The sequence below is a fragment of the Heterocephalus glaber genome, unplaced genomic scaffold (genome assembly GCF_053883595.1).
Source record: "Heterocephalus glaber isolate CG9 unplaced genomic scaffold, H.glaber_assembly_v1.0 deba00001546, whole genome shotgun sequence".
Taxonomy (NCBI): Eukaryota; Metazoa; Chordata; class Mammalia; order Rodentia; family Bathyergidae; genus Heterocephalus; species Heterocephalus glaber.
Genome location: NW_028258339.1, coordinates 3165071 through 3180581, shown reverse-complemented (window position 1 = coordinate 3180581; position 15511 = coordinate 3165071). Strand labels below are relative to the sequence as shown.

Sequence of the window (15511 nt, the reverse complement as noted above, 5' to 3'; positions counted from 1 at the left end):
CAGCTCGGGCTACATAGTGAGTTCAAGACCAGCCTGAACCACACACATAGTGAGACCTTGTCTCAAAAAACAAAACAAAGGAAACAAAACAAAACAAGGGGCCTGGGATTTAGCTCAGTGGCACTGAATCTGCCTCACAAGTGCAAGGTCCTGGGTTTGATCCCTGGTACCAAAAACAAAACAACCCCCAAACAAACAACCCCCATAAAAAAAATTAAAAAAAAATAAAGAAAAGAAATTAGAGCCAGGTGGACTAGGTGGTTGAGGAGTTTATTTGGGGAGAATTACTCATGTTTGTTCTTCCTTGGGAGGGGGTCTTCAAACAATACCGAAGGGTGCAGGAAGGGGGGGTCTGGAGGGGAGGAGAAGGGGCCACAGCCAGACAAAATGGCAACACACGATCACAGGCACTACCAACATCACAGACACAGCAGAGGGTGCAGGATAGGGGCTCCAGACCAGGCTTCCAACCACCCCTGGATGGGTGGAGGTGTGGCAGGAGGGAGGGGGCAGGGGAAGAGGGAAGAGGGGTGGGCCAGCTCCACAGACCCATTGGCTCTGTCCTCTGATTACCTAGCTGTCTGAGGTAGGGTGCGGGCAGGGTGGGGAGTATTTCTGTCTGGATCCCACCCCTCACCCTCAAAGCCTTATCACTCAGCTCTTCCCAGGCCACCGTGGTTCCCCAGCCTTGGCCAGGCACATTCGCCCCTACCTTTAACCAAATTCACCGTGCAGCTTCTGCCCTCGCCCATTGGCCAAACCCTCTCACTTTAAAACACTTTTTTTACTGCTCCTTTTGGGGAAGGACTGCTCCTTCCAAAACCACCACACAAGCCCCACTGTAAGTCCTGCCTTATCTGGAACCCTCACTAGAACCTCACCCTGAACTTGGCCCTTTCCCAAACCCCACTTCTTGCCCCACTCAAGACCTATTCCTTTTATACTCAAGCTCACTCCTGAATGTTCCAATTACAGTTCCAATCCAAGACCTTCCCACTCCGGAGCCCACTGTCCAGCTCACCTAAAGCTCACACCTTCTGGAGCAACGCCCTCACCCCTTCCAAGCCCACCCCAGAATGCCTTAGGGACTCTTCCCTTAGACTCCAGATAGAGCAAGTCTGGACCCCAACCCCTGCTGACTAGTCCCCTCCATTTCACAGCTCTCCTCCAAGACCACCTTGGGTCCAAAGCTGTCCACTCTTCTCCAAACCTCCATCCTGATCTCTGCCTTTCTCCTACCCTAGGAGTTGAATTTCCTATTACAGCTTCTGTTCAGGACTTGCTAGAGGAACCAAGGCCAGAGTTAGGAGGCTGGGAGTGGAAAGGGGAGAGAGTATGGAATCACACCCACCCTCCCCCTCACAGCCGAGGCCTGTCTCCTCCCTGTCCCCCTTCCAGTGCCCCTCAACCTCAGGGAACAGGGCCAGGAACAGAGAGGGGCTGAGGGATGTAGAGGAAGAGGTGAGGGTAAGGGAGGAGCCCACTCAAGACTGGGCCCCTAGTGCATGAAGGAAATGGGTGAGGGCAGGGCTCAGACAGATAAATAGATATTTATATATATAATATATATTATATATATATATAAACAGCAAAGACAGTTAGGGTCTCCTGGCTTGAGGGGTGGAGACCTAGGGTACAGGGGCAAGAAGGGGGGCAGGCCTTCTCCTGAGCTCTTGCCCACCCAGGAGTTCTTCGGGGCTGCACTGACCTGTGGAGACAAAAGACACAGAAAGGAAAAGAGGTCCAGACACAGGTGATGCCCTTGGGGAGGGCCTGGGCTCCTTTGTCCTTGCTCTGGCTTTATTTTCTGCCATCTGCTTTTCCTTCTTCCTTCACTCAAAGCCCTGAAGTCAGCTTCATTCCAGCTGTCCTTACTCAGAAGATATTTTTGACCCCCACGCCCCACTAGGTTAGGGACCAAAGTGATTAAGGTCCTGCCTCCAAATATCTATTAACTTGTACTGTTCTAGCTATTACTGAGAAACTATATTGAACCGGACATGGTGGGATATGCCTGTGATCCCAGCACTCAGGAGGCTGAGGGCAGGAGGATCACTGAGAGTTTGAGGCCAACCTGGGCTACACAGTGAGTTCAAGGTCAGCCTAGACTACATAGTAAGACCCTGTCTCAAAAAGCACAACAAAACAAATAAAACAAACAAACAAACAGAAACTATACTGAGCAAAACAAAGATCCCTATCTTTATGGGCTCACATTGTAGCAGATAGACAGATGTCTCACAATGAACATGATGTACACATGAATTTTCTAGTGTAATATAAAGTGATAATGAAATGGGATAAACAAAGTAGAGCAAGGGGGAGAGTGATAGGTAATGTCAGAAAGGTCACACAGGGCCTTGTGGATCAAGTTGTGAGGAATGCAGCTTTGTCTGGATGAGATGTAAGTCATGGGATGATTTGATTGTTTTTGGTTTTTTGAGACAGGTCTCACTATGTAGTCCAGGCTGGGCTTGAACTCACTATGCTGCCTAGGCTGGCCTTGAACTTGAGGTGATCTTCCTGCCTCAGCCTCTTGAGTGTTGGGATTACAGGTTTGTGCCACTACCCCTCGTCATAGGATTATTTTGAGCAGAGAAGATTAAAATGTCTCAGCTACAGTGTTTTCATTATTTACTCAACAAAATGTTTCTCAGTATTAAGACTGCTCTAAGTGATGTGTGAACACCATAAATCATGGTTACATCCTTGAGTCTGGTGGAAGAGACATCCAATAGACAGATGGGTGAGACTGTGATATGGAAAGTACAGGGTACTATGAAAGAGATACCAAGGGGATTTATTTTAGATGGGGTAGTCAGGCAAGTCCTCCAGGAGCAAGTGACCCAAAGGACGAAAGGGAGCTGGCCAGGGAAAGACCTCAGTGCGTGTGATGGATATTTTGATTAGGCTGGGATGCTTAAATACATTTCCTGTCCTTCCTATCCTGGCTAACCTGGTGCCAGAAACTAACTTGACCCACCTCTCCTTACCGTTTCTCTCCATCTTCCCCTTTCCTAGTTGGGGGAAATCTCACGTATGTACGTACGTGTGTGTGTGTGTGTGTGTGTGTGTGTGTGTGTGTGTGCGCTTGAACCCAGGGCTTTCTCCTTGAGCTACATCCCTACATCCCTAGCCCCCTCCCCCCTTTTTTTGTACCGGGGATCGAACTCAGAACCCTGCTCTTGCCAGGCAGGCGTGGTGCCACTGAGCTACATCCTGGCCCCATTCCTAGACCTTTTTAAAAAAAATTGGGGCCATTTTTTTTTTAAAGGGCTAGGGATGGGGCCGGTCAGTGGTTCCGGCGACTGCCTCGCAAGCGCAAGGTCCCAAGTTCGGTCCCCGGTACAAAAAAAAAAACAAAAAAATTGAAATAGGGTCTTGCTAAATCACTAAGTTGCCCAGGCTGGGCTGGAATTTGCGATCCTCCAGCCTCAGCCTCCCGGAATGCTGGGATTACAGGTGTGCGCCACCACGCCCTGCTCCAGCCACTTTTCCTTTAAGGCCCAGCAAGAAGGACAGAAAGGCTTTCCAAGACTCTCCACCCCGAACCTTTTCCTCCTTTGAAATTCCTCACCACCGCTGTCACCCTGTGGGTTGGGGAGTGGTGGCAAATCTATCACCTCTCCGGCTTTGGGAAGCTCGTCTGACCTTCAAGACTCACCCATTTACCTTCACTGTTTATTGGCCTTATCGCCTATTGGTTTGTCAGTCACTTCTAAGACCCACCTCCTTTTCCCTTCCGCAGCTCCGATGAGTCTCCACTGCGCAAGTCCCGTTGCTGTTTTCTCCTTTCACTGGTTACCCACTTCTCTCCCTCTGCTTTCATGCAAAGCTGCACTTCACTTCTCCCTTCTTCCTATTGGCTCCTTATTCTGCCCATCGTGAGGCGCCACTCTCCTGCTCTCCATTCGTTGGCTAGTTTCTTGATTTTTAGCTTGTTGCTCTGGCTTTCCATTGGTTCCTTTAAACTTTGGTCCTTACTCGTCCTAGTACAGTCCATTCCTGACTCTTATTGGTTCACTGACCCGCCCATTTCTTTTCATGTACTCTAGTTGGTCGCACCACCCGCCCATCACTCACCAGATTACATCTGATTGGAGAAGGAGGTGGGCGCACCCTGTGGGCCGTAGCCTTGCTGCCCATAGTCGCCCTGGGGCCCGTAGCCACCGCCGCCAGCTGGCTGCCCGTAGTCGGGCTGGTAGCCGCCCTGGGGCCCGTAGGAGTCCTGGGGCCCATACCCGCCTGGGCCCTGCCCATAGCCCGCATCGCCATAGGCATCCCCGGGTGCCGGTTGCTTCTCTGGGGCGCCAGGAGGTGCGCGCAGGAATGGAGCGGCCCAGCCTGTCTCCTTGAATACGAACCATAGATTGCCGACCCAGAGCACAAGGTTCAGGAAGCCGAACACCTGCAGGGAGACAAGGCCCGGCTATCTTCCCCTGCCCATTGCCCTGACGGGCCCAGGAGACTTCAAGGCCTAGGACGCGCGAGTAGGGCATGAATCTGTGGGAGTGCGTGAACCTCAATTTGCAGAAAATCACCTTGGGGATGTGTTAGAATTTAGATTTCTGGGGGTGTTGAGCTGTATCGGTATTACATGCACAAGTATTTATATATTTGCACATACACATATTACATATACATGTTTGTACATGTATAAAATATAGTAAATTTGTAATGTATCCTAAAATATAAACATATGTGTATTAAATTTATTAACAAATGCGTGTATATACAAACAAATGCATATGTATAATATATAAATGGAACTTTATAAAATAGTTTAAAAACAGAACACTTTATGTACCTTTTACTCTGTGTCACACCCTCTTCTAGCCACTTTTAGATGTTATTAGTTCCCTTAAAATTCCATTGTGGGGCAGGAAGTAATAGCTCCTTTTACTTTTTTTTTTTTTTGGTACTGGGGATCGAACTCAGGACCTTGCGCTTGTGAGGCGGGCAGCAGAACCACTGAGCTAAATCCCCGGCCCTCCTTTTACTTTTAAATTTATTTTACTATTATTATTGTTTGTTTTTTTGAGGTGGGATCTCACTGTGTAGTTCAGGCTGACCTTAAACTCCCTGTGTAGCCCAGGTTGGCTTCAGACTTGCAGTGATCCTCCTGCTTTAGCCTCTGGAGTGCTGGGACTACAGACATGTGTCACTATACCTAATTTATTTTATTTTATTTATTTTATTTATTTTTATTTTTTTTATTTTTTATTTTTTGGTACCGGGGATCGAACTCGGGTCCTTGCGCTTGTGAGGCAGGCGCCGGAACCACTGAGCTAAATCCCCGGCCCGATTTTATTTTTAATTAAAACTCATTTTTGTGGTACTGGGGATTGAACCTAGGGCCTTGTACATGATAGGCAAGCACTGTACCACTGAGTTACATCCCAGCCCTATTTTTCTTTAGATAATCTTGCTAATTCCCCAGGTTGGCCTCTAATTTTCTGTTCTCCTGCCTCAGCCTCTCAAATAGTTGGGACTATAGGCATGCACTACCACACCTGGGTTTCATTTTATTTTATTTTTATTATTTATTTATTTTCACATTACTTTTGCTGGTTTCTAACTTTGGGCTCAAGCAATGCTCCCTTCTCTGCCTTCTGAGTAGCTGGGATAATAGGCATAAAAGCCCCATTGAGACTTCTGGATTTTTTTTTGTTTTTTTTGTAGTACTAGGGATTGAACCCAGGTAAGCTTTACCACAGAGCTACATTCTCAGGACATTTTTGTTTTTAATTTTGGGAGAAGGTCTCACTAAGTTTCACAGGCTGGGCTCAAACTTATGATCCTTTTGGCTCAGCCTCCTGAGTAGCTGGGATTATAAGAATGTTCTATGTCACTTAGTTGGTATCTCTATTTTAAAGCTGAGGAAGGCTGGGCATGATGGTGCATACCTATAATCCCAGCGCTCGGGAGGCTGAGGCAGGAGGATTGCCATGTGTTCGAGGCCAGCCTGGGCTACACAGTGAGTTTAAGGCCAGTCTGAACTACATAGTGAGACCCTGTCTCACACCAACCAACAAACATCCCCCAAAAATAAAACTGAGGAAACTAAGTCCCAGATAGGCTAAGTTGTCCAAGGTCTCACAGCCAGAAAGTGGCAGAAAAGAGTTGGAATCTTAGCATCTGTAACACTTGTATAAGATTTACCAGTGCCAGGCCCTTTTCTAAGCACTTTGTATGTCATTAGTTCACTAAATACTCTACTTTGGAGCAGGACCCATTACAAATCTTCAGTTTATGCACTCAGATTGAACCCTAAGAGGTATGTGACTAGCTTCAAGTCACAGAGCTTCTAAGAGGCAGAGCTAAGATTTGAGCTCACACAATGTAACTACTGAGTAGGAGGAGTACAAGTAAAGAGACATTTCATTTTTAAAATTTCAAGGTCCTAAGAAGACGCTGAGTTGTGGGACATTCCACCCGACTAGGCTGGGTCCAAGACAAAAGAATGTCTTTCAACATTCTGTTGTTTGCATGCCTCCTCCAGGGAACTCCCTAAGATCTCCCCTGGCTCCCCTCCCATTCTCTCTTTCCACCATTGCCCATGACAGACTGTGAGTTTCCCAGCCTCCTCCTCCAGCTAGCCCAGCCAGCTTCCCAGAGCTTACCACAGAGGTGTTGAGCCCTGAGGTCACAGGGTCCCTCAGCTCCTTGCACGTGTTCCCTGCCTGGCGGCAGACAGCAATTTCTTTGATGATGTTCTCTGGGTCCGTGGCCATCTTCACATCTGACAGCCCCTTGGCCCAGGCAGATGAGCTAACTAGCCACATGAAGGCAAACACCGCAGTGGCCAGAAAGTCCTGAGGTGGCAGGGGTGAGGAAGATGGCAGTGTGAGTGGGCTGCCTTGTGCTGGGCCCAGGGTCCTCCTCAGATCACAGGCTTCTTGGGAGGTTCCCCCAAAAGTGGTCTGTCTCTGTCCTCCACCTTTTCAGCTCAGCAGCCTACAGCATTTCACCTGAAGGTGGCCCTCCCAGCTTGAGCTTGTGTGAGGATAGGTGACTTGGAGGATGTGGGAGTGTGATTGTGATGTGTGGGTATGGGTGTTGCAAGAGGAACTAGTGGGTTGCTTCCAGAATCTGTGGCAAGTGGTGTGCCTTTCTGCTTTCATATGCATGTGGGAATTTGGGTCATTTTATGCCTGGGATGAGGGTGTGTGAGTATAGTGGTGTAGGAATCAGTGTCTGTGTGGCAGGATGACAAGCATGACTGTCACAGTGAACCTCTGTGTGCTCCTTCCTTTGATCTAAACTGTGTGCATGGTTGTAAGAATTGACAGGTTCACAGGTGTGGGTTTGTCTGGGATTCTGTGTGGGCTGTATGTCCCTGAGACTATGACTGTATGTGCCTGATGTCTGGTGTAGACTCATGGAGACAGCAGCAGCACCAATATGTGTGGCTGTTACAAGAGCTGTGTGTATGTGGGCTTGTCTGGGAGTTAGTGTGGCCTGTGAGCCAGATGAGCTATGTCCCCCCACCCTTGCATGCAATTGACTGTGAGGACTCACCAGCATGGGCCCTTTGTTGTTTTCTCGGTACTTGTTCTGCAGGAAGATGTAGGTGGCTAGAGCCCCCATGGAGTAGAGGAAGGCAAATACAGCCACGGTGACAAAGAATTCAGCTGATGAGGAGTAGTCCCCCACTAGGAAGACCTTGGTGGTACCCCCTTGGCAGTTGGGTGCATCAAAGTACACTTGGTGCAGCCTGCAGAGAGAGGTGGGCAGGTGTGGCCCAGCCTTTACAAACACCCCTCATTCCTCTGCTCCAACATAGGTCTGTCCCCCCGACTCTGACAGGGTCCCAAGAAGAGGGGGAAACAGCCATTCACAGAGCACCTGTGATATACCCAGTCACATTTCATTGTTTTCTCAAAGCATCCCATGGGATAGGTGTTATTCATTATTCATCCCCTACCCCAACTCAGACACTTTTTTTCAGGCTGTCCTTGATCTTGCTATGTAGCCCAGGCCAGCCTCAAACTTGTAACTCTCTTGCCTCAGCCTCTTGAGTGCTAGGATTCTAGGTATGCGCCACCATGCCCGGGTGACACTCAGATACATCTTGTGTCTTGGTTATTCCTAGCAGATGTCATGCATCCTTCTATCCCAGGATCTTTGCACTGGCAGTTCCCCTTGCCAGGAATGCTCTTCCCTTAGATATTTACATGTCTTACTCCCCCATCTCCTTGAGGTTTTTTTGCTCAGCTGTCACCATCTCAGTGAGGCCTTCCTGGGTCTTACTGTTTACAGTGCTCCTTAATCCCCTTCCTTGCTCCATTTTCCTCTGAAGCAGGGATCTCCATGTGACATCCCAGGTTTTATAGTCTTGATTTTTGCTGTAACCACAAGAGGGCAGGGCTTTTCCCACTGTTTTGTTCACTGCTGTATCCCCAGGGCCTGTTGCCTAATAGGTGCTCAAGCAATGTTTACTGGATGAGATGTAGGAGGTGCAGACAGGCTCAGAGGAGCACATTAACTTGCCTAAGGTCACATGCCTGGCAAGGGAGTGACAGACTTGGGGTCTGAACCCTGTTTCTCCCCTATATCATGTTGACTCTTCTCTCTATCCCACTTCCAGTCCCTGAGAGAGGGGGAAAAACATATATGTAGAACAGAGGAAAACCCAGGGGCTACAAAACTGGAAAAGACAGACTGACAGAAAGGGGGGCAACAGGGACCTTGGGACAGGATGTGTGTGAGGCAAGGGGCAGTGTGGGACAGTGTCCTGGGACTAAGGCTTTCTTGTGGTGTGATGAAGGGAAGGGTTGTAGGGGGAAATGTGTGTGAGGAGAAGGACTAGAGGGGGGGCCCAGAGCTCTGGCCTCAGACTGGGGGGCAGGATTCTGAGTGGGCAAATGGTGCTGGTGTCCTTGTGTAGAAAAGGTCCTGAGGGAAAGGGCTTACATTTATTGGTCTCCTACTAACCATTTCACATAATTGTGTCATTTAATGATACCACTGTCTTAAAGAGGGCATTCTTATACCCATTTTAAAGACGAGCAATTAGAGGCATAGCAAAATTAAGCTACTTGTGGGCCCGGGATTTAGCTCAGTGGTTCTGCCGCCTGCCTCACAGTGCAAGGTCCTGAGTTAGATCCCCAGTACCAAAAAAAAAAAAATTAAGCTACTTGTTCAAGGCTGTACAAGGAGGTGAATCCGGGTTTGAGTTTCTATATTTCTAGTAGGAGAGAGGGTATCTAAAGGGGGAAGAAGGGGTCCTTAGGAAGTATCAAGGCAGTGTAGGGGGAGTGTTCAGCAGGACTCAGCATAAAATCTGTTTCCTGGGAGACTTGTGGGTAGAGGGCAGATCCTTAGACCCCAGGTCCTAGGTGTGGGAGGCATGGAGAAGTTGATAGGGGATCTTGTGGGTTCCTCTGTGATCTTCTAGGTCTCCAAAGGGCTGGTTCCAAGCAGTATCCCATGCTGCCAACTACCCCTCCTTCCCCAAACTTTTCTCCCTGGCTTCTGTGAGCCAATGGATTCCTGGTTGTCTCTCTACCTCTCCCAAGCCATGCATTCCTGGAACTTTCTCTACTTTCCATTGTCGCTCAGGGCCTGTGTTGGGCTTTCCTCTACTTTCATTTCTCCCCCTCCCCACTGAGTGATCTCTTGGGCTTACATTGACCCTTAGCACTCCCAAACCCCTAGTTTCCAGGTCAATGCTTGACTTCTTCCTTGAGTTCCTAAAACTGATTTCTAATTTATTTTTTATCTATTTATTCTTTTTGGTGGTACTGGGGATTGACTCTGGAGCCTTGCACATGCTAGGCAAGTGCTCTGCCACTTATCTACATCCCCATCCCTTTTATTGGTTTATTTTGAGACAAGGTCTTGCTTAAGTTGCCAGGCTGGGCTTGAACTTGCAATCTTCCAACCTCAACCTCCCGAGTACCTGGGCTTATAGATGTGTGCCACCATGCCCAGCCCTAAAACTGATTTCTTTTACTTATTTAACCAACACCTATGGAATGGTTTTCGTGTGCCAGGCACTGGACTAAGCACTTTACAAATACTAACTCATTTAAGACTCACCACAATCCTGCGGGGTGGGCATTATCATCATCCCTTTTACAGATGAACACACAGTGTGGCTGGGTGATTTGGCTAAGTAGAAGAGGAGCCTCTTCTGTGACATCGTGTCTATGGGTCTGTCTCCCCACTCTTCAGGAGCTTCAGACCACGCCAGCTTGTGCTCGCATTCATGCAACTAGCATCCAGGACAGTGTCCCACACACAGTGTAAGCTCAATAAGTGTCAGAATTGTGGAATTGGGTTTCATCATCTCCTATATCTAAGCAGCACCCTGTCACTTCTCTATCAGAAAACCCTAGGGCCAGGGATGTAGCTCACTGGCGCCAGGCCTGCCTAGCAACCACAAGGTCCTGAGTTCGATCCCCAGTACCAAAAAAAAAAAAAAAGAAACCCCTGGATGAGGATCCCTACCTAGAAGAATTTCTCTCCATCTGCAATTATCTTCTTTATTAATTTATTTGTTATCATAAATCCTCGGTATGAGTAGGGAGCTTGGTCTGGGTAGGGAGCTTAGTCACCGTTATGTCCCCATATGGACAGTATCTTGCAAATGATAGGTTGTCCAAAGAAATGGGTATGGAATGAGTGAATGAATGAGGGTTAAGTAATAAATAATATTGACTAACATTGAGCATCTGTTGCATTAAGGCCTATATATATGTACATAAGGTATGCATATATATATATATATTTTTTTTTCCTTTAATGGTGATGGGGATGGGACCCAAGGACTTGTGGATGTCAGTCAAGTGCTCTACCACTGAACTACATCCCCAACCCTGTCTTTTACTTTTGAATTTTGTTTATTGCCTGTTCCCTACCCTTTCCCTTCACTGGAACAGACCAGAGGGTGACAGCCTGTGTCTGTTTTGCTCACCACATGGTCCCAGATATCCAGAGCAGTGCCAGGTACGTAGCAGGTGCTCAGTGCATGGGCAGTGATCCCAGTGGTTGTGCCCTCTTGGGGTGGGGCTGGGCAAGGGCCACTGGGAAGGAGGTACACTGGCCAGTCCCACCCCCAACCCCCACCTCTCTCAGGTTTATGGGCATCCTAGGGTGGGGGCACACCTGAAGGGGTACTCAAATTCAACCTCAATGCTGAGGTCACTCTCGGTCTTGTTGGCACACTCCACGCTCAGCCGGAGCTCCCCGTCGTAGCTGCCGCATGTGGCAAAGGCGAAGATGGCAAAGACCTTGGGTAGCAAGGATGGGGATGGTCATAGAGAGGCTGTGTGCATGTGTGAGGGTGGTGCCCTCGTACGGACAGATCGGGGCCCAGCACAGGCAGCAGCAGATGGAGAGGTCCCCACCCCGCCCCCTAATCAGGGCTCATCCAGTCCAAGCACAAGCTGATTATAGGGGTGTGGCTGTCTTTCCTTCTCTTTCCATGTGCTCTGTCCCTACCTCTCCATGCTCTAGCCTCCCTCCCCCATCTCTCTCGCTTGTCTCTGTCTCTGTTGTTTTCTGTGTCTCTAGTTCTCTCAGTATCTCTTTACGTGTCTTGATTCTCTTCTTTTTTTTTTTTTGTTGGTACTGGGGATTGAACTCAGGTCCTTGCGCTTGTGGGGCAGGCGGCAGAACCACTGAGCTAAATCCCTGGCCTGTGTCTTGATTCTCTCTGCCTCTGTCCTCACATCGCTGGGTGTCTCTTTCTTCTCTGTCTCTATGTTGGTGTCTTTCTGTTCATAGACTGTCTTCATCTCTGCTGTCTCTTATGCAATTTCTGTATGGTTCTTGCTGTCTCTCTTGTGCCTCTTTCCTGGTGTGTTGCTTTTTCCTTTTCTCTTTTTTTCTCTCTGCCCCCCATTTCCTGCCTCTCTCCCTGTGTCTATTTCCCTTTGCATCTTTCTCTGTCTCCTTTCTCTGTCTTTTCTCTCATCTTTTTTCCCCCCACAGTATTTCCAACTTTGTCTCCACTAGGCCCTGTCTCTCATTCTGTCTCCCTCACTGTCTCTGGGTCTCTGACTTTGCATCTCTTCCCCAGTAATCAGCTTCAAGCTCCACCTCCCCCACCCTTCCCTCACTTCAAGAAAGGAGGTAGGATGTCACATTCTGTCACTTCACAACGGGGTTACCCTCAGCCCTAGGTGATGTCAACAGTTCATCCATCCTCTGGCCTCAGACCCCTGGGACCTCTCCCTGGAGCCCCGTTCCCTCATCCCCTTCCACCCCTTCTCTGCTCCTGCTCTTCCAGATCCACTCCCTCCCTCTCTCCCTGCACTGCCTCCCTTGACCCAGACCACACTCACCCATTGCAGCACTTTCACGAAGCCAAGGGGCTCCTTGACCACCCGGAACTGACCCCCAGCCACCAGCTGAGGAGAGAAACAGTGGGGAGGGTGTGGGGTTGTGGGGTATAGAGAGGGAGGTGGGGGGCAAGACTGCCAGGTGGTGACCCCTGGGGATGGGGCATGTGACCTCTGGAAAGGAGTGACATTTGGACAGGGAGTGAGGAGAAAGTGACACCTTGGGGAAGATGTGAGCACCAGGGTCTTTGTCAGAAGACCCCAGGGTACTGGAGTGGTGAAGTCTGGGGTGATGGTGAGTCAGACAGCAGAGGAGGTCAGGGGTGAGGAAGGTGAGGATGGGGTCTGGACTAGTTAGGGGAGGAAGGTCTGGAAGCCTTAAAGGTGAACCAGAGAGCGAAGGAGGTTGTGTGAAGAGGGTGAGGAAGGAGTTGGGGTTCACTGAGGTGGGGGAGGGTCTCAAGTGATGAAGGTGAGTCATAACAAGGCGGCAGGCGGGGTGGCTAGGATGGGGGAGGGATCTGCAGCAGGAAAGGTGAGTAGGATGGTGGAGGGGGTCTGAGGAGATGGGAATGGGGACCAGTTGGTACTGGGTAGGGAGGGGGTGAGATTCCGAGGTGGTGAAGAAGACTGAGATGGCGGAGAGGGTCTGAACTAAGGTGGGGGAGAGGTGGGACATGGCCTCACTGGATGAGTTGAGGGAGAGGAGCCTGGGGCTTTTGGAGAGGCAAAATCCGATGGTCTCCCTAGGTCCCCTCTGGGGGAAGGGGTGGTCATTTACTGGGGTGCAGTCTCTGGGAGGGGCGGGTGCCAGCTCTCCCCCACCCCACCCCCACCCCTTCTGTCGCTCTATTTCCTAGCTCATCTGCAGCCCCCCCCGTCTTCCACCCACTCTCCTCTCCCTTGCCCCTTGCCTACCCCAAACCGAGACCCCTCTGCTCCCCTCGAGGTCGCCAATAATGATGGAGGCTTCTGGCAGCCCCCGCTGCGGCAGTGGAGAACGGCCCTCACGGCCCTCGCTGCGGCAAAGAGCGCACCGCTTCTTTTCTCCAGCTCCTTCGTCCTCCCCTCACCTGCCGCAGACCCCCAGCCTCAGCACTGGGGACCAGGTCTCTGCTGTTAAGGACCCTAGCCACCACCTCTGAGTCTGGGGGCCTGGAAGCGGCAGGCTCTGTCCGCGGTGCTGGAGCGCGTACCTGATTCACCACGTCCATGTCTGCCAGCAGCAGCAGCAGCAATGCAGGGGGCGGAAAGTGCCTGCTAGCAAGGGCGGGCGCGGGGCGCGGCGGGGGCGGGCGCGATCGTCGGAACAGCCCAGGCGGCGGTAGCTCCGCCCCTCGCACCCCCTTCGCGGGAGCCGCTCGCGCTTGCGCACAACGGGCCATTCCCGGTCTTGTCCGCCGCCCTTCCAGCCTAGATCCTAAATCCTGGGTCCTGGAGGCCGTTCTGAGAACGTCGTTGTCTGAAAACATAGGTGGAGTTCTAGGTAGAGGACTACTCAGTCCTCCAGTATGGCGTTTTACCAACGTCTCTTTTGAGTTTGCTAAATGTGTTCCATTTAATTTCTGTGTATTAAGCACCTTTAGCCCTGTTTTTACAAAGGAAAATGAGTCCCCAGAGAGGTTAAGTGACTTGCACAGAGTCGCTCAGCTGATAATTGGCAGTGCTCAGCGTCTCTGCAGCTTAAACATAGTTTAAGATCTTGAGCATTACTTTTTGAAAGTCTGCATTTTAAGTACACTCAAACAACAACTCTTCCTTCCAGCCATCTCCTTTCTTCATTCCTCTTGGTCAAATTCTTGCCTGCGGCAGCTCTACACTTTACGTCCTAGTTACTCCTCAGCCCTCTCTTAATTGGACCCCCACACCCCCATGCTAGGCCTATCATTGTCAATGGTGATCGCCATGTTGCAAAATCCAATGGATAAAATACAGTTGGGGCTTAGGATGTGCAATCTCTCTTTCCTTTTTTTTTGTACCGGGGATTGAACTCGGGACCTTGCGCTTGCGAGGCAGGGACCGGAACCACTGAGCTAAATTCCCAGCCAGGATGTGCAATCTCACACTAAGAGAAATGTATACAAAAGTTACTAAAATAGTGATAATCTACTAGCACATCATCTTATACATCTGTGAAAGAAGCCTGGTAACCCTGGCTACCTTCAGAGGAAAAGGGAGCTTTTCAGTTGATATCCCTTTGTATCTTTTGAATTTTGAAATATCTGAATGTATGCTTATTTCAAAACACAAACCACACAAATATTTAATAGATACTTCCCAGTTGTTGCCTTATCAAGAGAAGCAGTACACAGGAGAGCTTAAGAGCATGGGTTTTGGTATTCAATTGCTTGAATTTGAATCCCATCTCTAATTAATTTATTCTTGTTTGGCTTTGGACTTGTAAGATGGTTTAAAATGGTGTATATAGGATTGTAGTACTGATTAAACAAGGTAATCACTGTAATGTATCTAGCACAGGGCCTCCAAAATAGTTCGCTTTGTCTCCTTCACTTCACTGCAATCCACTCACTTCTCACCATCTCATCTGTCACCTCCCTTGGGTAAGGCGACCATCATTTCTGCCAATTTTAGCACCTCCAGTCTCTTCCCCCTCCCTTCTGTTTTCAGCATAGGCATCAGAGCATCTATTTAAAATGTAAAGTTAACCATGTCACTACCCTACTCAAGTCCCTCCCATGATTCCCCATGCTCTTAGGAAAGAAATGCAACATACTGTGGCCTGGCATTCAGGGTTCTGCAAGAGCTGGTCTCAGGTGGCCTCTCCCACTTCATTCCTCAGCTGTCTCCCTTCAGTCTCTGCTGATTTACTATCCCACCTGACACCAGCCCAACCATTTCTAGCCACCCACTTCTCTGTTCAGAGTGCTAGCCTTCAATTCTGACTTCCTCCAAATTTTAGTCCTGGCCTGATTGATACAAATTATAGGACTGAGAAAACCCTGCTCTGAGAGTGAGGAGAAGACCCTAAGTCAGGACCCTCCCCAGTGGTGGCCCCATCCTTGAGTCACTGTGCAGCCTCCATTTGCTTTGCAGTGGAGCTGACTCCCAGTGTGGATAAACATTGTCATATGTTTGCCCAGAGGGAAACCCAACATGGTGGCCTGGCACACAGTAAATGCTTGATAAACACTCCCTGAGTGAATGAGACCCCAAGGGGGGCAATGAGCAAAGGTGGAGGAAGAAGCGGGAAGAGGAGCTGG

The 15511-nt window shown here is 49.5% G+C and overlaps 1 protein-coding gene across 1 annotated transcript; it reads right to left on the bottom strand.

The window, feature by feature from the left end:
• Positions 1 to 251: 251 nt before the first annotated feature.
• Positions 252 to 13636, bottom strand: Syp (synaptophysin). Its single transcript, XM_004871998.4, has 7 exons — positions 13487 to 13636; positions 12294 to 12359; positions 11113 to 11237; positions 7522 to 7717; positions 6624 to 6815; positions 4084 to 4408; positions 252 to 1708 (listed from the first exon to the last, which is right to left on the bottom strand). The coding sequence occupies exons 1-6, from the start codon at positions 13502 to 13504 to the stop codon at positions 4088 to 4090; spliced, it is 918 nt and encodes a 305-aa protein (XP_004872055.1). The 5' UTR covers positions 13505 to 13636; the 3' UTR covers positions 252 to 1708; positions 4084 to 4087.
• Positions 13637 to 15511: the final 1875 nt, after the last annotated feature.